Source organism: Pteropus medius, unplaced genomic scaffold, assembly GCF_902729225.1.
Source record: "Pteropus medius unplaced genomic scaffold, Ma_sr-lr_union100, whole genome shotgun sequence".
NCBI classification, from domain to species: Eukaryota; Metazoa; Chordata; class Mammalia; order Chiroptera; family Pteropodidae; genus Pteropus; species Pteropus medius.
In genome coordinates this window covers 7,296,187-7,323,421 of record NW_024340848.1, presented here as the reverse complement: position 1 = coordinate 7,323,421, position 27,235 = coordinate 7,296,187, and the positions used below count along the sequence as shown (strand labels likewise).

General features: G+C 39.0%; 1 protein-coding gene and 1 pseudogene across 5 annotated transcripts in view; one reads left to right on the top strand and one right to left on the bottom strand.

The window, feature by feature from the left end:
* ABCC4 (ATP binding cassette subfamily C member 4 (PEL blood group)) overlaps positions 1 to 27,235 on the top strand; it is a 222,329-nt gene that overhangs the window by 158,058 nt on the left and 37,036 nt on the right. For 4 of the 5 annotated variants that reach the window (XM_039837776.1, XM_039837757.1, XM_039837737.1 and 1 more), the window contains 5 exons: positions 11,872 to 12,022; positions 17,393 to 17,512; positions 18,691 to 18,801; positions 19,745 to 19,845; positions 20,897 to 21,088. In XM_039837776.1, coding sequence (XP_039693710.1) covers positions 11,872 to 12,022; positions 17,393 to 17,512; positions 18,691 to 18,801; positions 19,745 to 19,845; positions 20,897 to 21,088 — 675 coding nt within the window. The remainder of the gene's footprint in view (positions 1 to 11,871; positions 12,023 to 17,392; positions 17,513 to 18,690; positions 18,802 to 19,744; positions 19,846 to 20,896; positions 21,089 to 27,235) is intronic. The other variant, XM_039837765.1, reaches the window with a different exon arrangement.
* On the bottom strand, positions 2,103 to 2,221 carry LOC120582941 (uncharacterized; annotated as a pseudogene).

The window sequence follows — 27,235 nt, the reverse complement described above, 5'->3', positions numbered from 1 at the left end:
TTTGTAGCCCATGACTTTTGTGTTCTAAGAAATCTTTGTATATTTTTAAAGGCTGTGAAGCTACTTTCCTACTAATGTTATACCTATTCAAAAATTGATTCGTCTTGTTTTAATTTTTGTGTGTGGGATGAGAAGTTAGTGGTTGAGGTTTTTCCCCCCCCGCCCAGTTATTCTGTCCACATTTGTTAAAAAGACTTATGCACTGAATTGACTTAGTTAAAAATCATTGGTATGTGAGCAGGTCTGCATCTTTATTTTGTTTCACTGATATGTTTGTCTTTATACCAATACTACAGTCTTGGTTATTGTACATTTTAGTAAGACTTGAAAATCCAGTAATTTAAGTCCTAACTTTTTTGTCAGGATTGTTTTGATCATTCTAGGTGTTTTATTTTCTGTGTCATTTTAGAAGCCTTTCAATTTTTTTTTTTTAATAAAAAATGTGCTGGGATTTTATTAATATTTCCTTTTAGCTATAATAATTCAAGGAATCTATGAATCTTAACAATATTGAATCTTTTGATTATGAACATGGTTTATTTCTCCACTTATTTAAGTCTTTCATTTTACAAATGCTTTGTATTTTTTATTATAGATATCTTATAATCCTTTGGTTAGATTTATTCCCAAGTATTTGATTTTTTTAAATTATGTTTGTGTCATTCTTCTTAATATAATTTTCTAGTTGCTTGTTCCTAGCATATAGAAGTACAGTTGATTTATGTATATTGACATTGTCTTTGAGCTTGTGAATTTCCTTTGCATTTCCTAGAGTTTTTTTAATTCTGTAGAATTTTCTACACACATAATCATGTCAGCTGTGAATAATAGTTTTACTTCATTTCTAATATTTATAACTTTTATTTCCTTTTCTTGACTTATTGCTGTGGCTAGAATTTCAGTATAACGTTGAATAGAAGTGATGGATAAGACATTCTTGTACTCATAGGGTAAAATCTTTCAATATTTTTCCATTGAGAATGATGTTAGTAGCAATTTTGGGAGTAGATATCTCATCATCAGATTTAAAAAATTTCCTTTAATTCCTAATTTGCTGAGAGTTTTTTCTTTTTAAAAAAATCAAGAATAGGTGTTGAATTTTGACAAATATTTTTTCTACACCTCCAGGTAATCATATGACTACTCACCTTTACTCTTTTAATGTGGTGAATTATATTGATTAATAATTGCAGGTTAAATTAACTCTATACTTCTGGAATAAACTCCACTTGGTCATGAGGTAACATCTTTTTTTATGTATTGCTGTGTTCAGTTTGTTAATATTTTGTCAAGAATTTTTGTATCTGTTGTTCATGTGGGATATTGGTCTATAATTTGCGTTCCTTAAAATATTTTTGTCAGCTTTTGGTATCAATTATGCTGGCCTCCTAAAAAGAGATGGGAAATATTTCTTTCTTGTGATGGTCAGTTTTATGTATCAATTTGGCTGTAAGAAAGATTATCCTACATAATCTGAGTGGGCCTGGTTTAGTCAGTTGAAAAGTCTAAAGACTAAGACTTCCCTGAAGAAAAAGAAATTTGGCTTGTGGATTACAGTGGCAGCTCCTGCCAAGAGTTCCAGCCTGCCTATCCTTTCTAACAGTCTACCTTATAGATTTTGTACTTGCCTAGCCAAGTTCAATTGTGAAGTATTCTGTTTTAATTGTTGGATTCAGTCTATTGGTAGATTGTTTATTGTTCTTAAGACAGTATGATTTGTAATTATGCTTTCTTTTAATGTCTTTGTTTTTTCTATCATGATAATGCCGCAGTCAAGTTGTCTCTAAGAAATTGGTAAAACTTTTTTTTGTACAATCTACTTGTGAAGCTATCTGAGCCTTTAAAGTCTTTTGTGTGGGAAATTTTTAAAGTATGGATTCAAATTCTTAAATGATATGGAATTACTCAGATTTTCTATTTTTCTTTTGTCAGTCATTGTGCATCATTTCCCAAGACATTTGTCTTTCGCATTAAAAAACTATCAGCATAATGTTAATTGTGTGTTCTTTTTAATTTTTTTTTTTAGGCGAGGCAACCTTTGGTTGACCTCACAAATTGCAAGGACGTTGTCAGCTTACAATCCCTTATTTCTTATTTTTTTACGCCTACAGAACCTGGTCTTTCTAGGTGGTCTCCCATCCAAGTACTAACCAGGCCCGACCCTGCTTAGCTTCCGAAATCAGACAGGATAGAGCTTGTTCAGAGTAGCATGGCCGTAGACCAATTGTGTGCTCTTTTTAATGCTTGTATTGTATTCTCTCCTTTTAAGGCATGATAATGGTAATTTTCTCTTTTTTTCTCAATCAGTCTTGGCATGAGTTTATTAATTTCATTGGTACAGTCAAAGAACCAGGCTTTGGGTTTGTTGATTTTCTCCTTGGAAATTAGTTTTCTGTTTCATTAATGTCTACTTTTCTCTTATTTCCATTCTTCAACATAATTTAATTTAATATACTGTCCTCTTTCTATCTTAAGATGAATTTTTAGACTCTTGACTTACAGCTATTTTTTAATGAGACTTGATTTTTTTTAGAACATGTTAGGTTCACTGGAAAATTAGGAACATACACAAAGATTTCCCATATATTCCTAGTAGCCCTTCTTTTTTTTTTTTTTGTTTAAAATTAAGCTATAAATTCACCTCTAAACATAGCTTTAGTCGTAGCCCTTGACTCTTATTAGTAGATTTTCTTTTCTGTCAAAATACGTTCTAAATTTATTGTAATTTCTTTGAACCAGGTGTTATTTAGAAATGTATTACTGACTTACCAAACATGTAGTGACTTTGTAGTTACCTTTTTGTTATCGAATTCTTGTTAAATCCACTTAAGTCAAAATATATTCCGTATAATTTATGTCCCTTTAAGTTTGTTGATACTTGCTTCAGAGCATAGTATATATGCAGTTGAAAAGAATGTATTCAGTTATTGGCTGCAGTATTGTGTATTTCTTAATTAGATTAAATTTGTTGATCATATTTTCAAATTCTTTATATCTCAGTTATATTTATCTGCTTGTTTAATTAGTTATTGAGATAAATAAGTGAGAATCTCTCATTATGAGTATAGATTTGTCTATTTCTCCTAGGTTGTCAGATTTTCCATTATTAGGCTTATAAAAATTCAGATTTTTAAATGTCTTCTGGATTAATTAACCTGTTATTCTTATGAAATGTCTTCCTTTATTTCTAGGAATTTTTCCTAACTGAAAGCTTCTATGTTTCTAATGGTATAGATAGAAACTGCAGCTTTCTTCTGATTAGTGTTTTCATGGGGCACCCCTTTTCTATCCTTTTATTTCCACATTTATTTTTAAAGGGTGCCTTTTAAAGGTAGCATATAGATGGACTCCAGCCTTGAATTTTGTAGTTAGCTCTAACACCAAGAAAATGTAAAAAGGAAGCTGTTGATCAATGAGATATGCTGAACACAAAGGAAAAATTATACTTCATTTCCCTAACATTTTCTATTGTGTCGATTAACAAATTGTAAGCCAAACGCCACTATTTTCCTTTTCAGTGGAGTTAGTTAAGACTCAGGAGCAAGAGCTAACTGAAGGATACATAGGCCGTAGAGCTGGTGTGGACATGAACAGACCTGAGGCAGCCAGATGAGGGATGGAAGGAGGGATGAATATATCCTAAGGAAAGGACAAGTTTAGAAAAGCTTAGTCTTAGAGTTTATATAGATATCTACACAAATAAGACACACAAGCATTATGTAAAGTTCTGATTTAACAGAGTTAACTGAGTTGGGTGAGATCAAAAGAAACAGGTGGTCAAGAGGGGATCTGGGAACCAGAGTTGATCTCTGAACTCCCTAAGATGTGCAAGGTGCCATATTAGCATGCAACATACACCTACAGATTTAATACTAACCCTAGGTTGGTGTTAATGTTTAGGAGCTTACCTTTAAGAGTCTTCCATATTTTTCCCTTTGCTTCTCTTTATCCTGTAATTGAAGAGTAATGAGTATATTCAATAGGAATTACATTTTATTTCTTAATACTCTTAGAATTTTGTAAAGCCTCTTCACAATTTCACTGCCTCGACAAGAATCTTGTATTAGCAAGCAGCACAAGCTATATCATAGTCATTTCATTGAAAGGTTATTTTTTATCTCATATGTTTCCAGAACAAATAGGCAGAAGACTCACCTACACCCACATCAATAAACAGCTTACTGATCAAAAACTAGGCATTATTTTTTTCTCGCGCTAAATCAGAAGAAAATCTTGCCATGTTTTCTTGCCAAGAAGTGAGTCTTGCTTTGTTTATTACACTTAAGTCATATCTTCTGCAAAATCAGTAATAGTTTAAGGCAATCTGGATGATTTGTACTTATCGCAACTTGGAACAGAATTCTTTAGAGTCTGACTGACAGCAGAATTAAAAGCTTGGAAATCTCTTTGAGGTGTTAGCAATCTTAATGATCATGATTTTATTTTTTTAATACTGTAAACAAATAATAAAAGCACTGTCTGCTGATTAAGTGGCATTATGATTAAATACATCTTTCACTTTGTTCTAAAATAAGTACGCGAGCGAGTAAGAGTTCAAATAATAATGGAGTGAGCCAAAAGTATGGATGATATATTTATTTGCATAGAATGAGAATACATTTTTAGTGCTGTTTATAGAAAACATGTTTTTTTGGCACAATCTTCGCAAAGACTAGCAAGAACAGAATCTCATGAAATTAAAGTAAATCGTGGGCAGATACCTAGGAATTCCTATAGGACTGTAAGCAGTTCAGTAGTTAAATGCCAAACAGGCAAACAGGTCCTTGTATTTAAAATTGTGCTTGTGAAAGAAATATGTTGAAATCTTTGATATTAGATGACAATGTTAATTCTAGAGGAAGAGGTTCCCTAAGGAAATTTTAATGTTACCACCATCTAAATACAGATATTGAACATGTAAAATACTAAGTTTCATTTTGTGTCCTTGGGTTTTAATTATTTATTAAAATTAAATTTGGCTCTTTTATTTTTCTTTCTAGTCATTTTGCTTTCTAGGCTTAGAACTCATCTTCCCTATGAAACTTTTTTTTTAATTTAAACAATAATCCTTATATCAACACATGTTATGTGATCTGTTCGCAAGCATTTTTAAAACCTTTTAATGATAAGTTCTGCTCTGTGAGCTGAGCAGGCTATTATTCCCTAATGAGCTGGGAGTCTAGTACTGCTTATCTCATGGGAGAGACCAAATAAAAACACAAGAAACCCAACAAAACTAGAAAATGCAGACAAAAGGGAAACTAATATAAAATAAGATCATATTTGGGTATTAATTTTTTTTCAAATATGAATCTTATGTATATTGGATACAATATCATGTAGAGATTTAAAGAATAGGCTTGAGGTCAAAATAACTGAATTATCTGACTTTGGGCAAATTATTAGACCTTTCTGAGTGTCAGTTTCCTGCTTTATAAATGGATATGATAATCCCTTCTACTAAGATTTTATGGGAGAAATTAAATAATGCATGTGAAATACTTAAGGGGTTGGACACATGACAAGCCTCATGAAATGTTATTCATGATTGGTTTTGGGATGGTGGAGTAACCAACATTTCTTTGATTGTCAACTAGATCTTGAGAATTGTGAAATTTCTTCAATATTATGAGGAAATTTTCCATTAGGCACTAGCAATAAAGCAATGTCTTATTTTTCAAATTTTTTCATTGGGCAAGGTTTTAAACATTTTCTCCTTTATTGCTTTGGTATACTTCATTAATATTCATTCGGACGCCACTGTGGCTTGTCAGAAACAGCTGCTCACAGGACAGCATCCTTTCTGAGGATGAGAGGTACACGTTAGACATCCCTTCCATATGTGGTGGTGATGGGGTCCTCTACCTTAGTTATCTTGATGTTTAAATCAGGATGCTTGCTTACCAAGGAGGCCAACCTGGAATAGACACAGGTGGATTTCCCTTAAGATCGATACCAGTTCATGATGCACAAAATAGAAAGTGTCAAATTAATCTTCTCTTTTGAAAATATTGAATAATCTGATAAGCAGATGTTTGGTTTGTTTTTATTTATTCAGAAGTCTACCACCTTTTTCCTTAAGTCTCCCTGAATGCTTAGCAATTTCAGAGCAAGTAAGTCTACTAGGAAGAAGCAAGGCTTGCAATAGAAAAAGGACATAGAATAAGAAAAGTAACATCTTAAGGACTTTTAGTCAAGATGGCAGAGTAGTAAATGCTGTGTTCATCTCTTCTCATGACCACATCAATTATAGGACAATTACCTTGGAGAATCATCTGAAGACTAGCTGAACAGAACACCTATAACTAAGGATATAAATAAGAAACCACATAAAGACTGGTAGGAGGGGCGGAGATGCGAACCAGGCTGATCCCATACCCACGTGTGGCAGTTGAGAAGCGGGAGAGCTATTGTGATTGTAGAGGACCTAGGGATCCCAGCCCCACACCAGGCTCCCCAACCCAGAGCACCAGTGCCAGTAACAAGAGTCCCCACAACATCTGGCTGTGAAAATCAGCAAGTGAGAGAGAGGGCTGCTGGAAACCCAGGCATCCTCTTAAAGGGCCTGTGCATAGACCTACTCACAAACACTCACCCTAAGCTCTAGCAAAGGGATAGCAGCTTGAAAGGTTCCAGGTACATACAAGGAGAAACCGAATTGTGTGGCTTCAGGGCGTGGGCTGGAGGGTCAGCCATCATTGTTCTTGTGTTGAGTCTTCCCCGCCACACAGCCTCCAGGTACTAGTGGGCACCAAGTCTGAGTCTGCATTGAACTGATGAACACCACTCACTGGTGACTCCCTGAGATCCTGCCCCACCCAGCTCACACACCCCATGAGCCTCTTTCAGCAGCTGTTCTTTACAGGCAGCTGACTTTAGCCTGTAGTGCAGATTTTGATAAAACAAACGAACAAACAAAAAATACCAAAAAACAACAACAACAAAACTCTCAAAGATCCATAGGCCACAGGCAGGCGGCTGCTGACCTCAGTGTATCCTGTGCCTCTTGTTAAGCAGCCCCAGGCTTGGCACTGGTGGCAGCAAGCCTCAGTTTGCAGTGTGGCCTCTCCCATATACCTCTGGGCCCAGCACAGGCAGCTGCCAATCTCGGATCACTCTGTAGCTCCTACAGTTAGCCCCACATTGGGCATAGGCAGCAGCTGACCTTGGCCTGTACTGAAGCCCCTCCCAGAGGCCCCAGAACCACAACAGAGCACCCTCCAATTAGCTGCCCAAACAATATGCCCCAAAGTTGGTCTTGGCAGGCACCAGAGCCCTGCTGGGGTGAATCTCACTTCATGGGGTCAACAGCTTATCTGCTGTGATCATTGCCAGTCCTCATAGCCAGTCAACTCGAGAGTCAACACCAACCACCAATATGCCAACAGCATTCAAGGCTCAACTACAACAGAAGGGCAAACACAACACACACGGGACATTCCTGGACCACCCAGCTCAGGTGACCAGGGAGAATGCACCACTGGGCCCACAGGACACCTACTACATAAAATCACGCTGCCTACACTGGGAGATATAGCAGATCTCCCTAATATATAGAAACAAAAAAGAGTGGCAGCCAAAATGAGGAGACAAAGAAACATGTTCCAAATGAAAGAACAGGAGAAAACTTCAGGTAAAGAACTAAATGAATGGAGGCAAGCAATCTACCAGATATGGAGTTCAAAACACTAGTTATAAGGATGCTCAATGAACTTAAGGGAAGAATAGAAGAACTCAGTGAGAAATTCAATGAAGAGACAGTAAACATAAAAAACGACATAGAAACCATAAAAAGGAGCCAGTCAGAAATGAAGAATACAATAACCGAAATGATGAATACACTAAAGGAATCAACAGCAGATTAGATGAAGAAGAGTATCGAATAGGCGTTTTGAAAAGACAAGGTAGCAGAAAACACCCAATCAGAGCAGCAAAAAAGAAAAAGAACTTAAAAAAATGAGGATACTTTAAGCATTCTCTGGGACAACATCAAGCAAACCAATATTTGCATCATAGGGTATTAGAAAAAGAAGAGAGAGAGCAAGGGATTGAAACCCCATTTGAAGAAATAATGATGGAAACTCCCTGACCTGTTGAAGGAAATAGACACACAAGCCCAGGAAGCACAAAAAATCCCAAACAAGATGAACCCAAGGAAGCTCACACCAAGACACATTCTAATTTAACAAAGGTTAAGGACAATCTTAAAAGCAGCAAGAGAAAAGCAGTTAGTTACCTACAAGAGAGCTCCCATAAGACTATGAGCTGATTTTTCAACAAAAACTTTGCAGGCCAGAAGGGATTGGTACTAAATATTCAAAGTAATAAAAAGCAAGGACATACAACCAAGACTACTCTACCCAGCAAGGCTATCTTTTAAAATCAAAGAAAAGATAAAGAGCTTCCCGGACAAGAAAAGTTAAGGAGTTCATCACTACTGAAGTAGTATTACAAGAAATGTTAAAGGGACTTCTTTAAGAAGAAAAGGAAGAAGAAAACATATATATATGAATAATAAAATGGCAAAAAAAGTAACCTCAAAAAATGTTGAATTGCGTTCATTTTCCTGAGGTAGGCCTGGAGTTGAGGCATTGGAATCGTAGTAGATATGAGGTTTAATGGCCATCTTATTTCAGAAGTATATATTAAAACGAAATACACCTTCGATAAAATAGAAGCCATAGCTGCTTTTTTTTTTTTCCCCTTGACAGCTAATGATGGCAAGGCTAATGACTTTGCTTAAGACCATACATAGAAGTAGCTGGAAGGACCCCTCCCCATAAGCATGAAGGAAGAAACTTGGTTTCCTAATCAGTGTAGCAGGGTGGGATACATCAGTTTATCCAGTAGCTGTAAGAAATTGTTCAGCTATAGTTATAAAAGGAGAGAGGCCAGCTAGCCTATTTTCCTCCATTTATGACTGGAATTTTTTCCTTCAGAATTCCATTCCTCTTGACTCCGGGTTTTATACTGATACCATAGTAGAGACAAGGAGAAATAGTTAAAGCACATAGGTTTACATCAAGGTACTGCAGTTTGAGTCACACGGGCTCCTGGCCATGAAGTTACAGTTCTGGTGGTGTCCTTCTTCCATGCTTCTGTCTGCAGTTGCGGACATGGATTCTCTAAGTACAAAATGCTGCTGGCTTTCTCCATAATACACAGTAACTTCCTGTGAGAACTTGGGACAACCACTTAACCTCCCAACTTTATGGTTCCTTATCTGTAAATGGAAATGACAGTTCTTTCTTTTCTCATTCCCAAGATGGGTACAAGGATCCTCTGAGAAAACTGATATGGAAGAGCTGTGAAATGATAACCTAAGTCTGTGTAAGGCATAACCCTGCTAATCCTTTCCTCGGAGACATCGTGCCTTGGGCCCACTGCCCGGGGTGGCATAGTGAGGAATGCCCTGGGCTGGCAGATAGAGGATACGGGTACTGGCACTGAGAAGACACGGAATAACCCGTGTTAACGCAGGCAAGCAACTTAACTTTTGCTGCCAGGCTCCTGCTTGGTCAAAATTTCCGTCAACTGATAACTACCTGCAAATCGTCCACGTTCCTCTTCTGTTTTTTAAACCTGCCAGTTGTCTTTTCTTAGAACCCTCTAAACAGTGTTTAGTATTCTTCCATATGTTTGTATAGCACTCTGTGCCTTGTGCAGATGGTCATGGATTCGTATCCATCTAAGATGGTAAACTTCAGAGATCTTGGCCTACACCATGTGAGTCTGCATGTCCCCACCATTCAACCCCACTTTCATAACAGGCGGACATTGCGTGTTGAATTGCATTCATATCACCTGAAGTTGTACACCAGGATATCATACTTTTCCTGATAAAGATGGGTATTTAAACCAGCATCATCCATGAACTTGGGTTTCTATTCTACCTGTTGTTTTTAGATCAAGATCATTTCCTAAGATAGTATCACCTCACAGGATGAAGTAATGATTAAGTGAACATTCATCAACCTCTTAAAACAGTGCCTCGCATACAGTAAACACCTGATAAAGTGCATCTGCTTTTGTTATCATCTTTAGCCTTTGAAATAGACATTTTAAATACTTATCCTAATGATGAAAATTTTAATGTATATCCGAATGATTAAAAAAAATTTTTAGACATTATAAATTGTTTCCTTAATGTCAACACTTAGATTTCTAAGAAATATCAAAAATTTATTTCATCATTTTTTTGGTCTCTTTTTTATCGGTCATGCTGATAAATGCTGAAATTCTTTAAAGGTATTTAGAGGAAAAATTAATGGCAAATTAAGAAGCTCAAATAAGTAAAAATAAAATTCCTGGGCAATAAAAATTTGGCTGTATATTTGGGGCAAGCTTAAATATATCGTAATAGCTAACAATGTGGGCTCCCTGATATATGCTTTATATATAGTCTGGATCAGGTTACTTTTTCTCTCCCTGAGCCTCATCATCTCCATCTGTAAAATGAGATAATACTACTCAATAGGGCTGTTGTGAGAATTAAATGAGTTAATACATGTGAAGTATTTAATGTGCAGCCAGGTACGTAGCATTCAGTAAACGTTATCTATGGATAGAAAACCAAGAAAGCGGAATCCCTACTTCTAAAGATGAACATTTAAATTTTTTTCCCTCCTTTTCTGAGCACTAAATTTGTAATTAACTACTTTTTTATCCTTATGTTTATAGCCTAGTCTTCTGGATTCCTCATCCATGGTTCCTGCTTGCTAATTTCCCTGGTAATACCTACAGACTCATGATAGTTTGGGTTTCAAGTCTTAAACCCCTCTGAGTCTGAAATTTTCTCATTTGTTAAGTAAAGAAAATAGCAATGCTTACCACAGAGGACTACTGAGTGTTTCAAAAGAGCTAATACCTGAAAGTTCTTAGTACCGTGTTTGGCACATAGTGAGCATGCAATAAACATCATCATTATTTCTGTTGGATGAGGAAGCATTCCTTGTCATCCCAACAAGCTAGGAGTTTAATCTTAGCAAAACAACCCATTAAAGCCTATTTTTGAAAAGAATTCTTGATAAGGAGGTTAAAATGTTTGTGGTCACTTCCTCCATACCAAAGAGCAATTCTCTGGGACACCAGCAGGGTGTCCAAGAATTCAACTCAATTCTGCCACTGTCTACCTGGAGACGGAATCAGATTCCATGGGCAAAGGGCTTAGTCCTTAGTCACAAGACCTCCCTTTACTTCAGACTCCAGATAAGCCCAGGTTGTCACCTGTACTTCTGACTGACTAGTTGGCTATAATAAGAGGTTCCCATGATTCCCTCCCTGGGTTCACTTAATTTGCTAGAACGGCTCACAGAACTCAAGAAAACTCATTTACTCTTTAGATTACTGATTTATTACAAAAGATGGTAAAGTGTATGCATCAACAGCCAGAGGAAGAGACACATAGGGCAAGGTCCTGAATGAAGCTCAGAGAGTTTCTGTCCTTGTGGATCTACGAGCCCATCGTGGTGGCAAAGCGTTTTGGTTTTCCATTTTGGAAGCTCTGAAAAAAAGGACAAGGAGCTGTCCTTTTGAGTTTTTATGGAGGCTTTATTACAGTCATGATTGACTAAGTCATTGGCCATTGGCCATTTATTCAACCCTCAAGCTCCTCTCCTCTCCCTGGAAGTCAGGGAGTGGGACTGAAAGTTTCAGTCCTCTAAACCACAGGGTGGCTCCAATGACAACCAGCTCCGATCCTGTGGTGCTTGCAAAACATAACAAAAGACACCTCGATCATGATCAAAACTTAGGAGATTCCAAGGGTTTTGGGAGTGCTGTGCCGGAAATGGGGATGAAGACCAAATATTTGTCTCTTGTTATGAATCACAATATCACAGGAGGTCTCTGTATCTGTTTTCACTATTTCAGACATTTCTACAAGTGATTTCTGTGGTAGGCGTGGCGGTGGCGGTGATTCCTTGGATTGTGATACCTTTGGTTCCCCTCTGCATCATTTTCTTTGTTCTTCGTAGTTTTTTCTTAGAAACATCAAGAGATGTCAAACGCCTGGAATCTACAAGTGAGTACCAAGACTCTTGGGTTGGGATGGCAATGTAAGTAAGCTAGCTTCCATTCATGCCATAATTAAAGAGATTCCTGAAATTCTGCAGACTCCGTATTTTGAAATTTCTCATGAAATAAATGTTAAGTAACTGAATACAATGGCCACCATTAGTCATTGTGGGCTCGAAGGCAAATAGATCTAGTGGCATGCCAGGTGCAACTTTCAGTTTAGCACAAAGAAGGAATGGAGGATGTGTGTAGAATAATACTCCTCGGAAGTGTGCGCTCCATGAAGACAGGGACCATTTCTGTCCTGTTCATGACATACTTCCTGATACAGAGCAGAAAAGCAATAAAAGTTTTTATGGGATATAAAATATTCCATGTTTTAACTGGTATAGAAGGAAAATAGAAAATTATTCTTCCTTTGAATTTATTAGAAATGACAAGGAAAAGATCAGGGGAAGGAAAGGAAGCATTGAGAAACATACTCATGTCAGAAGTGATACATTTGAAAAATATATTACTTTCACATACTCAAAAAATGGCAAATAAGTTGTGGTTGTTAAATGTTTTGAAAGATAAGCACTGTTATTTTCAGTTTTGCTCTTTATTGTCACCAGTATTTGGTGTAGTGCCACACTGTTTGAGATTTTCTTTCCCTCCTGGGCCATCCATATTAAGGGATGGTGAAAATCCCCTTAGGAGGACACAGGAAAGGGATCAGTTTAGTATGCATTTAGTCTATTACTCTATTCAGCTTCCTAGTTTTGGAATAATAGAGAAAGCACTTTATGATTAGTCATTCTAGTCTACAGATAATCGCAGAGGATGGAGTAATTCAGAGCCTATCTCAATATTGCACAACCATATTTCATTATTATTAAAACAAAAATAAGAATAGATTTTTATTTTTTAAAAAGGTACAAGGATGATAGCCAAAACATAAAGAAGGAAGATATTTGTATCGGAAACCTCAACTTTGGATAGTTACTACAAACTAATACTAACTCGGATTTCTGGGAACCAAGCTAAGGAGAGAAACATTGATTCCCATGGCTTTTCCTACCTACCAAGTGGAAATATACAAGTTCGTTAGGATAAAGCAGTTTTTTTGTTGTGACAAATGTGTTTCTTTTTAAGTAATGAACTCTGGAGAGGCATTTGTCTTAAGTATTTGCATAAAGGATAGTGGGTGACAGTTTCATGAAAGCTGTAGAAAAAATTTTCAGTCATCAAGTGCGGTTTGGTTTTCTGAGGTGTTTCAATGGGATGGTGGAGCAGAGTTGACCTGATGTGTGTAACATTCTGCTGATGTGACTTGTTATGATGATAGGACTTGGAGAAGGCAGAATAAGTGACAGACTCCAACCAGTCTTTTGTATAGACAATAAGGCTTCAGACCTTTTATGATTTGAGGCCACTTATGAAATGGAGTCATCCCATGTTGTCACAAAGGAGGTAGTCTCTAGTATATTCAAAGAAAGGTTGTGTTTCATGTGGAAGTAGAGAGAAGGGGACCTCTTGAGACTTTTTTCTGATCTGGAGATTCTGAGAACTTTGGCATGGTCCCTGTGGAATATTTGGGTTTTCCTGAACCCCAGTAGGCAGTGACAATGAGTTAGACAGTAAGTTAAATCCAGATCCTCCCTCCTCCACACCCCCAAATAACCAATGTGGTGGCCAGTTGATTAGAACTTTTTATTGTTATTTATATGAGTAGTCTGTGCCATATGTAACAATTCCACTGTTACCTCTGGGCAGTAATTGATAGTACCTCTTGAGGTCACTGCTGGAGCCGCTAGCAAAAAGAAAGGACCTGATTGCCATGGCTAGAAGACATAAACCTACTTCCTCCTTGTGCTTTGAAGGACTACTGAAGTTTTATTTTCAGATAATACTGCCTAGCTGACTCTTAGTGACAAATCTGCAGTTGATCATAATGGTTTTTCATTTTTGCAAAAGTGAGCATAGCTATGCTCCGTCATAGAGAAGTGCATAAAACCAAGATGGCATTGGGTTGTGTATTTCTCTAGCCAACTCTATTCATTTAGCAATGCCTGAATTATGAAGACATATCGAAATTCTGTCTGTAAGGGTTCTGTGATTAACTAGCAATGTCTGCCAGGGGCATTGCTAGGGGAGTATTACTTGTGTACCACGTTTTCAGGCCGTAAATTCTCATGCCAATTCCTAGGGACTTTGTTCAGCTTAAGGTGCTTAATAAGAAGTACAGTAATGGGTAGGGCTACTGGATATTAACTAAGCAAGATTTTGGGATTTTCTAAAGAAACAAAGTCTAGAGAATAATGCATTTAGTCATGTGGGCATCTTTAACCCCTGATCATTCTCTCTGAGACACTGTGGTTGTGATTAAAAGCACAGCCTTGGGAATAAGATAGTTTTGGGTCTGACACTCAGCTCTACCACTTACTTGGGTTAATTTACTTAATTTTGGGCAGTGCTCTTAATCCCTCAGTCTGTTTTTCCCTCTGTCAAGGTAATATACCTGCCCTCTGGGGTTCTTGTGAGAATTACTTAAGTTGATGCTTGGAAAGTGCTTGCTAGCACTAGAACCTTGAACATGAGGCACTTAAGAACATAATAACAGCTAGTAGGTCTCATGTAGCATTAATGATAACCTGTAGCAAGGCTGTCAGCCCAGGGTCCTTTCATGCAGTTCTCTGCCCTCCCTCTTCCCAGAGAAGATTAGCAGTCCTTGTGGAATATGTACTAAAGAATCCTCAGGGTCATAGAAAACACAGCTGTCAATGTTGTGAAATGTAGGGTTATATTTGTCTGTGACTGCTAATGCCATGGGTGTTACATAGGTCTGCTTCAGGATAGCCAGCTCAGTCTGTGGTAACAAAGGATATTACATTGGTCAAGATGATACTGAAGCCTTGGCATCCCCTCTTCATTTGTACTAATTAACTTTTTTTTGCCGACTCTCCAATTCGCTCATCCGGGCATTCCACTCAGCCCTAAGTGGGGTGTGAAAGAAACAGGATAGCTTTTCACAAGTCTAGATTCCTGCTGTACCACTATAGTACTTGAGTATGAGGTAAAGTAGATGATGTGTTCTTTGGGCACCCTGGTGTTCCAGGCTGGATAACACCTGATTTCTAAAGTCGACCTTGCCACATAATCGTTGCCACTTTGATCTGGTGAGGGAAGCAAGTGAGGATGTCCAAGCTGAAGAATTTAATTCAAATACTCTTTCCTGGTTGAACACCACATCTACTTCCTTCTCAGAAGAATCGCCTATAACGAAATTGTTTATTTGCTTTGGACATGAGAGCGTGGTTCTAGTGGGTTCTCTACACTGCCTGGACTCTCTCGATAGAGTAATGGGCCCTAGAATTATCCTGAACCATCCCTATGAGCACCCTGTGTCCAGACTGTGTTCTGGGGAAAGGTTGGGACATCTGCTGGGGAGTGCAGAACCAGACCTGTCAGAGCTTCCGGCCTTTCTTATTTTAAGCATAAGCTCCATCTATATTCATACTGCTGTCTTAAAAGTACAAAGTTAAAAGAAGCTAAAATGAATACAAGTTTAAAATTACTCAGTATAATGAAGAGAGAGAACACTGTAGATGCTAGAGTAAGATCACAAACATACAACTGGTTGATCAGAACCATCCCAGAATCACTTAAGGCTTTTTGCCTGAATTAGATTCAAGGGAAAATGTTAGGCCATGTCCCAGTTTAGAGAAAGTTTTTCCCCTTAAAGCACTATTACAGGTGAGGGTCCCTAATGGTTAATGTTCTCAGTCAAAAAAGAGCCCCAGGGCTAAGTGGATAGTCAGCTAGCCCACGGCCCAGGCTGTCCTTCCCACTGCCCATGTCTTTTCACTGTCTCTGAACCCCAGTGCCACACATGGAAGCCTGCTTCTTCTTTGCTTGTAGAACTGTGGTTGCTAAGTGCAGGAGGAGGGTCCATGTCTGCACATTTGTGGAAGATTCTGCCTGAGTGGATAGTCAGCTGACCCACGGGCCCAGGACCACCCCTCTCCAAACACACACACACACACACACACACACACACATGCAGTGCTCACATAAACTTCAGTATTGACTGAACTGACACACAGACAGGTACCTGGCTACTAGGCTAAGGAGTCAAGCCCTGAAAATAAGTTTGAGTTTTTCCCTTGAGTCTTTTTTTCCATCATTTTATAAAATCTGCAGCTTCCTGTAAGATAAGTGATCTTCACTTCCCCTAAACACCCAAGTTTTACTAACGTCTTCTCTAGGAGATTCACAGGTACCAAAGTGATAAGTCAGTACTTCTGGTAAAAGCGCAGATTATTACTCATTGCAGAAAGAGGTCACAGGCTCACGATCTGCCTCTGACGATAACTAGTTACAGCCTCATTCGTGGTGGGGAATAAAACTGTAAGGGATTGTCCCTGCCTAGAAGCATGCAGTCTACCTGTTCCCCAATGTGCAGGAGCCAGACCATGGTCCTCTTACAGTGTGCTCTCAGAGAAGATGGCAAAGAAACCAATGGCCAGTCATGTGACATCAGGCTCCAAGCCAGTGTGAAGTTACTCAAAAGAGAATGGCCACTAAGATCACTGTCAAATTCTGAAAGGTCGATGTCACTGCCATATGTCGTGGTAAGCTCCAATCACCAGGACAAGTGCCTGGTAGGGAAGTTATAAAAATATCCATCAGGTTCCTTGTGCTGAAATTAAGACTATTGAAAGACATCTTGGCTCTGTAGGTTTTGTGGGCATAAGGGGAATACAGTACACAGGCGTGCAGCAACCCATACAGAGACCCTTGGTGCACCAGCATCTCAGGATGCCAGGGGATAGCAAACTGTCCACCTTACCTATCATGCACTTGTCCTATGCCAGGTTTGGGGATATACTATTGACTTTATCCCGGCCCTTAAGAAGTTAATAATCTAAAGTAGAGACAGATACCTAGCTAATCATAATTCAGTGTGGTAAGTACTCTTAACAGAGAATTAAATTTAAAAATGCTACTGACTCAAAAATTAGTGAACAATAATTTCTGCCTGGAGGGATGTCAAGGCAGAATATGGAGGGAGGCCATGTTTGGGGAAGATCTTGAGGAATGAGTTCATAAAGAAATCTAAATCTAGTTATGCTTTGGATTTGGTCAAAGGTTCAAAGAGAAGCTTTTATATACAGGTCATTAAAGTGAAGCATGGTGTGAACAGGAGGTTGAGGGCTGACGCAGAGGGTACTCTTCGGGAGGGAGGAGGAGTCCCTTCTCCCCAGAGCAGCCTGCTGGGAAGCCCTAGGTGTGCTGTTTGGTGGGACTTGCCACCACAGAGCACGGGAGGCAGTTGGTTTCCTTGCATCCAGTCTCACTGGCTTTATCTGTCATTTGTCTTTCTCTGCCTCCCCAGCACGGAGCCCAGTGTTTTCCCACCTATCATCTTCTCTCCAGGGTCTCTGGACCATCCGGGCATACAAAACTGAAGAGAGGTTTCAGGAACTGTTTGACGCACACCAGGATTTGCATTCAGGTCTGTAAGTTTCTGGAAACATCTTCAAAGGATGGAATATGCTGCTTTCTGAGGCTTGACCTCCCTCTCAGGTAGCCTTATTGGCTAGCACCTCTCTCTGCCTCCCCCTCAGACATCCTGTCTGCTCATCTTCCTCCTCCCCGCTTCCCCTTGGCCATAACTTCTCTCAGAGTCCCCTCTGCGCCCTCCTCTTCCCCAATCATGCCACTGCTCTTCTCCCACTGACTGGCTTGCATTGTCCTTCCCTCACCATGCCCTGTGACTTTTTTGTCCCTTTAGAGTTGGGGTCAGTGAACTTTTTTTTGCAAAAGGCCAGATAGTAAATATTTTAATTTTGTGCACCATATTGTCTTTATCGCAACTACTCAACTTTGCCAAGTAGCATGAATACAGCTGAAGATAATACATAGCAAATGACTATGGCTGTGTTCCAATAAAACTTCATTTACAAAAACAAGGTGGTGGGCCATTCTTGGCCCACGGGCTGTAGTTTGCCAATTTTTTTTTTCAGAGCATACAGGGTGGCAGAAGTGACTAAGGAAGTCAAATTCCTGATGATCAGATTTGCCACCCATTTGACGTATATTATTCTTTGTAATGGTGAAGCTTTTTCAATGTAGAAATTTCAGAATTTCCTCTAAGTTTGTAAAATCCTGGCTCATCTTTATCATGTTTTGAAGATAGAATGACACTTTGAAAACCACATGCAGATCCTTTTATTTAGCAGAATGGTCATTTCGATAGAGGCTCCTAAGGAATAAACACTGTGTGCAGGGCCCTGTATGGAGCTGCACTCTCTGCTGTTAGAGAACTGGGAACAGTCGACCATATCAAAGGATGAGCTTCACGTTGAAGCCCAGCGCTACACGAGATGCACTGATGAAACCGTTGTTCCATGTTCTTTAATAGCACATTTCTGTTTATAACCTGTGGGCTGAATTTTTCAATGCATGCTTCCCAAAAAGCCACTGCACTGATTCCTAAGTGTACCATATACATTGCCTCATATCACACTTAGCTTTCTGGAATCTTCAGAGTCCTTAAGTATACAACATTGTTGTCCTACTTTGTATAAAAGTCTTCTGTAGTTCAACTGAGCAAAATGTTCCCCCTTGTTCAAAGCAGTTAACGTGTTCTTTCTACTTATTCATGGTGCTTCTTATGGTTCACAAATCCAGAGGCCTGGTTCTTATTTTTGACTACGTCCCGATGGTTTGCCATGCGTCTGGATGCCATCTGTGCCATCTTTGTCATTATTACTGCCTTTGGGTCGCTGATTCTGGCAAAAAGTAAGTACAGATGTGAATAACTATTTATGGTATGATTACAATTTATAACTACATTTACAATTATTAAATTAAACTTTAGCCACTTTGTCTAATATCATAAACTGTTTGGTTCAGTGAATGGTATTAAAGTGTTTGCAGTATGTCAGGTTAGGTGTGATTCCCCACTGTGGCCCATGTAGAGGAGTCATTTGCATCTGGATGAGTTCTTTTTATCTTTCTTAAATGGGTTAAGACATACATAAATGTCATAAGCTGACCTAAACATCCTGGTAGTGTCCAAATTTACTGTTAAGCCTTTTGTCCAGTTTAAGGCTTAAGGTTTTAGCTTTAGGACGATTCATATCCCTTGGCTATAGGTGCCCGGTGCACTGGGTTGAAAAAGGTTCTCAGCAGGAAAAAATATTATCCTCACTGCCACGTGGGTACGAGGTGAGCAGGTATTGGCGTGCATGACATGAATTCACCATCCCTAACTATTCCATAGTAACAACACCAAATCACAATATTTAATAATGGAACAAATGAGAACAGTGTTTTAGATTTTAAAATCTTAGTGCCCACTGCCTTGGTTTAATGGTTTTCACCTATAGTTGCATTGGATATAGAGAGTGAAATTACATAATGGTCCTTGCAACCATAATGAAACTCTTAAGTAATGACTTCCTTACCTATATTATACTGCCAAGTGTATGTCAGTCCTGTTGGGATTAATAACTTATTTAATAGTCTTTCTGAATTCATAATGAGTTGTGTGTGTGTGGGTGTGTGTGGGGGGGAGTATCATGGTCTCAATCAGCAGATAGTAAAAAGTATGACTATTACTATCATTAAATACAAAGTATTTAAATATTATAAAAGAGTCTTCTTGATAAAGTGATAGAAGGAACCAGCCTCAGGGAGAAGAATGGGACTGACTTTATTTCCCTTCTTTTTCCTCATTTAGCTTTGGATGCTGGGCAGGTTGGCCTGGCATTGTCCTACGCCCTCACACTCGTGGGGATGTTCCAGTGGTGTATCAGGCAAAGCACTGAAGTTGAAAATATGGTAATGTTTATCTTAACGTTCTCAGGCTTTTCAAGTCTCCTTGGCATTAAATAGCATAAAAGTACTTCTTATGTAAAATATTAAAACTGTTATTTTTACATCGTAGCTAGCAGAGATTTTTAGATCCTTCTTCCATCTGTTTAAAGTTAATATAAAATAAAATGTATACATCTTTTTCTCAGTCTTATGTATGCTATGTCAGCAGGTTTTATATTCATCACAAGCTGTCTTCAAATGTAATAAATGTCTCTGTAGGAGGGAGGTTCTGAAATCCTGGAGAGGATATAAGCTAATTTCTTAGAGTCCTGTTTATTTTTGTTTCTTAATGGGTAATTTCTCATTCCTGGTAAAAGAAAAATTCAGTATTTTGAGGTTGTTTGTTTGTTTAATTAATAAGTAATCCCCCTTCCCCATTTTAGGATTTATTCTTGTTTGTGTTGAACACCTGAATTTGCTGGTGTCTCTTCTTTTTGGTAGGATAAGCTCCCTCTCATAATGTGCTAGTCATAGGTGTTGAGTTACAGTTGTTTAGTCGATATGTTAGTTATCTCCTCTTTTGGATATTTGCACCTTCTCCTAAAGGGAGAAAAACAATAAAAGTAAAATCTTTCCATTTTACTCTTCTAATAAAGTAGAAAGTGACTATTAAAATGAGGTTCAACGGCCATCCAGTTTAATTCATCTGTAACAGATGACCCTTCTGTAGCATCAGTCACTGATTGGTGGCTATAAGTATTCTTTTCTTTGACAAAATCCTCTAATTTTTATTCAGATGTGAAAAGTGGGTAAATGAAATCTTAGCGTTCAATTCTCTAGTAGTTTTTATATAGTCTTAAGGTAAGTAGCCATAAGTAAAAGTATCACAGGATGTTGAACAAGTTTGTAAACCATCAAAGTCCTCACCAAACACCTGTGTCTCTCCTTTGAGGATGTTAAGACCTGAGGTGGTATTAACCAACTAGGCCTAAACACAACATTTCATTTACAGTCTCTTAACATCCATAAACAACACCCTTCATTCCTAACCTATGCAATATCATATGTCTTTCAGATGATTTCAGTAGAAAGGGTGATAGAATATACAGACCTTGAGAAAGAAGAGCCTTGGGAATACCCAAAACGCCCACCACCAGGCTGGCCCCATGAAGGAGTGATAGTCTTTGACAATGTGAACTTCACATACAGTTTAGATGGGCCTCTGGTACTGAAACACCTGACAGCACTCATTAAATCAAGAGAAAAGGTTTGTTTAAACTATTTTTGACTCTTAAATTTCAACTAAAGATTTAGTGCCACATCTACTTGTTGGCTTCCTTGTGATCATGTCAAGGGGACTCTATTCCTCTGAGGATGCAAATTAAATCAGTGATTATAGATAAGTCTTGGAAACTGACCATGAATGTGAATACCAACATTTCTATCCTCATGGTGGTGGATGAGCCCTGGGTCACAGGGCTGGAACTTAACCTGACTCAGGATACTCAATCTAACATCTAATTATTCGTACCTAAGTCTTGGAAGTCAACTCTGGCCCCTTGTCACTAACCCCCCAATATCTAATTCCTATTGATTCTTACTTCTTTGTAGTTCTCAAATCCTTCTCTTCCTCATGGCAACCTTCAGCTGCAGTCCTCCACCGTCCCTTGGCCCATTCTGTAGACTCATCTTCCAATACCTCATATTTTGCTGCTCTTCTCATGCCCTCCCACCCGCAGGCTGCTTCTTTCTGGAACACAAGTTTGATCCTTTCTGGGCTCTCCACTAGCTCCTCCTGGCCTGGGAGAGCCGCTGCTAGAACCATAGTGAGGCCTCAGCTCTACTCTGGTAAGGGGCGTATGGCCAGTTCTCAGCCACCAGAGAAAAGTCCGGACTCTGTGACTTGGTCAGGGCTCAGGAACCAGAGTCCACAGCTGGAGGCAGTAAAGGGCCTGGGGACTGGCTCAAAGTCAATGAAAGGAAACCTAAAGGGGCAGGGGATGATACATGTGGGGGACCAGCGGGAGGTTTGTGACCTGGTCTTGCCAGTGTTAAGTCCACCAGCAGTGGGACTTGGGGCCCCAGCTGGGACCAGAGCAGGCTCTTGAAGAGTGACTAAACCAGAACAGATGAGGCTGTAGGGAAGCTCTTCTCCCGCCTACCTCTCCAGCCTCAATTCCTAACATATGCATACCCCCTGCACTCGGGTAGTGCGTAGGTTCTCCCAAAGCATGCACACTGCCCCTTTACCTTAGAGACCATTCCTTTCCGTTGTCTGGCAGGTGAAAGTCTCCTTGTTTTCATAGTCAACTCTAATGCATCTGCCTCTGTGAGACCCTCAGTTCTTCCACAGCATTCTATATATTCTTTAAGGTAGTAGTTATAGTGCATCCAAGTTCATGGCAGAATTAGTCACGGTACCCAAAAGTTGGAAGCAACCCAAGTGTCCATCAAGGGATGAATGGATAAACCAAATGTGGTACAGCCATACAATGGAATGTTTCAGCCTTAAAAACGAAAGAAGTTCTGAGACATGGATGAACCTTGAGGACATTATGCTAAATGAAATAAACCAGGCACAAAAAGACAAATGCTGTAGGATTCCACTTATTAAGAGGTTACTAGAGTGATTAGATTTAGAGACAGAAAGTAGAATGGTGGTTGCCAGAGGCTGGTGGGACCAATGAATGGAGAGTTAGTGTTTAGTGGGTACATAGTTTTGTGTTGCAAAGCAAAAAGAATTCTGGAGATTGCTTGCACCACAATGTGAATGTATATAACAGTACTGAACTATACACTTAAAAAATGGTTAAGTTGGTAAATTTTATGTTTGTGTATTTTATCGCAATTAAAAAATAAAAGTTAGCATTTATGGCGTGCTTTGTAACTTTAGGTCTGTATCTCACAGTACCCAGAGGCTTCTTAAGGTAGGGAGCATCTTATTTTCATCTTTGTTCCCCAGAAAATGGCATTTTGCAGGGCACACAGTGGGCGCTGGGAGAGTGAGTGAGTAATATGCAAGTACAAAGCAACCAGTAACAAAAACTTACACACAAGACAACTCGTGTAAACAACCCATTACCTAGATGTGTTAAGAACTGCTCTTTTAAGCTCTCTTTCCACCACAGACCCATTTAGTGGACTATAGCCATAATTTAATGAATGATACCCTTGTGACATGAAAGAATAAATGCTCAACTTAATGCCCAAATGATACCCAGGGAACAGCTTTAGTGAGTCACATGGCAAAAGCTGGCTCCTGATTATTTCCAGTTTTATTGTAGGTCTGGAAGAAGGTGAGGACTGCTGTGTTGGGAAAACATTAACTGCAGCTCTTGATGGAATTTTGTCCCTAAGAGCACTTTAAGGGATGTTTGCTGACTGGTAGACAATGTGTCCATCACATATCGCATTCTAAACATAATTCTGTTAATTTGCCCATGTCTTAAATTTCTCTTGAAATCATAAAATATGAATGTTCTAAGAAACTGTCACGCAACTTAGAAACATAACAGATTTGTATTCTTCTGTGTTAAGGCCCCCAGGTCATAGGATTATCCGAGATTCTAAAATGTTTGAGGGAAAATTGAATTTGGAGACTGAATTATGGTAACTCCAATAACAACTTTTGATTTGTGTCTTGGTCCACTCAGAGTATCGCCTTTAGCTCCATTTATGAATTCAGAAATTGTATCCAGCCAGCGTAGTCATGAAATGATTTCACTCTGCCTGTGAAGATTCCAAGTTTCATCTCCTCCATACCTGTGCCAGCCCCCATTATTCTGGGATACCCCTCTGGTCTTGCATTTGATTGAGAGAGGCTGTTGCAGGGGAGGACGTGAGAATGTGCAAACACAGAAGAAGTGGTGCTTTATTCTTTCATTTATTTCCTCTGCTGTCCAGATTCCTGGAAGTTATAGTAAACAAGAAAATCTAATAGATACTAAGCAGGATTCTAATTCACAGAAGAAATACCAAGTAAAATTAAAGAACCAAAATGAGGTAAAAAGCACCCTCGGTTTCCTGGTTAGTTTCTAAACACTGGCTGCATTTTTCATTTAGATGATTTTGTGGTTGATTTGATCATTTTAGAAGAGTACTGGGCCATTTTAAAGCATTTTCCAGCTCTAGAGGTAGATTGATTTTGGTTTATTATTTTTTTTCTTGCTCAGAGCTATTACTTGGATAATACATTTTTAACAGATGTGTACTAGACCTTGCTATAATGTGCAAAAATATTAGTTTCCTACATTTTCTTCTTTTTTATGTCATACTTTCTCAGAAACCCCTCCCCTCACTCTGAGATTGTTTTGTTTCCCATGCCAGTTTTCTGATTCCTCGCTACTCAAACTGTGGTGCCAAGGCCCGCAGCACCTCCGTCACCTGGAAGCTTTTTAGAATGCAGACTCTCAAACCTACCCAGACTTCGCGACGCAGAATTGCCTTTGAACAAGACCCCCTGGTAGTTATCCCTCCCTCATAGGCAGTTTTTGATGACTTATAGCCCATGATTTCCAAGAAATGTCCTTTGACAATTTGAAATTAAGCTCATGAATTACCCCAACCACTATGACTGAGCATGATGCTCTAGAAGTTTCTTTACCACTTACCACCCTACAGATTTATTTACTTTTATATTCTGCAAATTGTGAATTTACATTATAATTTAATTCTGTGTGATTCCAAGCTTATGCATTTATTTGCATCTTTTCAGTATAGTCTGTCTTCATCACAGGCAGTTTTCATCCTGTTGTCTAGCCCTCCCCAGTCTCCTGCAGAGACTAGAGATATTTCACCATTGGCCAGACCCCGACTGGGTCCCGAGGCAGAGACAACCAGGTGTAGCAATATATTTGAGGCCCTGTCAGCACCTGATGGGATCAAAAATTAGTCTCCCTGTCTCAAGCAGGGCGCTAGGTAAGTCTGGCCTTTTTGTCATGTGTTCCACATAGCTGCAGGTTTCTTTCCTAGCCCGAGCAGTGAGTGCTGTTTCTTCCTGTTAATGGCTAGACCACCTGACCTTGGGTACCTTCTTTTCTCAGAGAACTCTCTTGTCCCACCCACCACATTATACTCATTGGTACCCACATCGTGCTTTTACTCTCTGGCAATAGGATCCATATAGTAGGCCAGTTCCTTTAACTGCAGCTCTTCCAGCGAGACAGAGGACATAATAAGGTGCCAGGCCTTCCACGTGATAAGGAAGCCATGAGCAGAATGGATAAGAGGCAGACAGACCTGGGTTTGAGTCCTGTCCTGCCACTTAGGGGCTCTATTATTTCAAGCAGGCTAGTTAATCTTACTAAGCCTTGCTCTTCTCTTGTGCAAAATGGAAGTTATAGAACTCAACCTATAGGGTTGTTGTACATCTTAAACAAGATAAGACATGTAAAGCACCTAGCACCGAGATCAGCACAAAGTAAATGCTTGGACAAAGATAGCTGTCATTATCATAGGGTGTAAAATGATCGTAACCTCTTATACTGCATAAATTGTTGTCTGCCTCATGAAAGTGAGGGGTTGGCCGTTTGCAATTGTATTTATGGTTATAGAATCCATCTGCCATGCCTGTCTTCTCTCTAGCTTATCATATACCTAAACAATATGGTAATAGATTTTCCATAACTTTCCCCAGCCTGAGGTAAACTCCTCAACTCTCTATGAAATGCCTCTTTTGTGCAGGACACCACAGTTAATAAAAATAAAACAAAGGTGAATCTAAAACAGATGCTGCTGTCGGTTTAGTAGAAGCAACGGGGTAGTATAAAAATGGCTAATATGTAAGACAGAAGGAGGTCACAGATTTTATGGAAGTTTAGGAAAAGCTGATATAGTATCTGTTAGGGGTGAGAGAAGTCCACATGAGGGGACAAGTAGAGCATTTCTGAGATATTAGGCATTTGAGACAGACCTCGTGACATGTGGTAAGGATTTCAGCAGGTGGAATTGCATGTGAAAGGCATTCCAGGTGGTGGGACCAGCATAAGCAAAGGCATGATGCCTCGATCCAGTGAATGAAGAATTTTCATTCTTCACCTGCAGAGCCTTGGGAGTAGAGGGAGGTGGTTGAACTACCAGGTATATAACAGACATTTTCACGTTTAATCCTCACAGCTACCTAGTAATCCCATGGAAGCAGAATTGTGGAGACTAAGGATGGAGAGGTTACTTGGGACAGTTTTGTAGAAAAGACTTCCCAGGGCACAGAGCCTCCTTTCGGAAGTTTAATCTGAGAAGTGAGTGCACATGGACTTTAGTGGGAAGATGCAAAAGCCAAGAAGCCAGTAGCTGTTGTGTATTCCTAGTAAGACATAATGGACATAATGGGGAAAGTGATTCCACTTTTTGGAATCAAACTCATGATGATTAAAACAAAGTTATAACACCCAGGTTTGTGAATGTGCAAGAAAGTGGGTGGGAGTAAAAACCGATTGAAAAGATTGAAATTCAAGGATATTTAACAGAGTTATGTATAATAGCAAAATATCTGCAAATAGAGTGTTTGTTAAATGATCGCATACTGTAATATTATATAGCCATTAAAATGTTTTTATAAAATATTAAATGAAAGAAGATTATAGCAATATATGCAATTAGTCTTATTTTGTTTCAGTATATGAGCTGGTATTTTTAAGAACACATACATAAACACACACGCACAAGTGCAGAAAGAAAATACATCAACATTTTAAAAATGGTTTTATCAGAGTGCTGGGGTTACTGCTAGTATTTATTGACTTTTCAAATTTACTTGTACTGATTATGATTAGGAAAAGAGTTTGTTTTATTTTGTTTCTTAAAAGGTAATGCATCCTTGCACACGGTGATAACCGTGGACATTAAAATGAGGGGATTGGGCCATGAAACATTGCAGAAGTAGAACCTTCAGGGCCATGATGGTGTTGGGAAAACCTAGAAATAAGGTGAATGCTTTGTGCCTGTGAGCCTGAGAAGGAAGTTATGAGATTAAATTGGGGAAGTCAGAAAAAGCAACTTTTGTGAGTGGGACATTGTGTATTGATCATGTTGAATTTGAGGTATAGAGAGTCAGGTGCAAGTGTCTAATACATTGGTGTAGTTATCAGAGACCAGCCTTGGCTTGATTGAGAAAACACAAAGGAATAGTTGCAAAGCAGCTAACCTAAGACTATCCCAGCGTATCTCTGTGGTGTTATGAATGTAAACTTACTGATATTGGTGATATTCTGCGTGGGCAGTTGGTAAAAACCATTGGTGACCTGCGAAAGATTCAGGCTGTAGTTTTGATGACTGAACAGCAGAGAGAAATAGAACGAAATTTTCTTTGAGTTGCCTTTTTATTATCCTCACTTGAGTTTGGAGCTTATAGTCCTGTGGCTGTGAGCAGCTCTCAGTGCCCCCTGCCATATTTTGGCCATTTAATAAAAGTCTACAA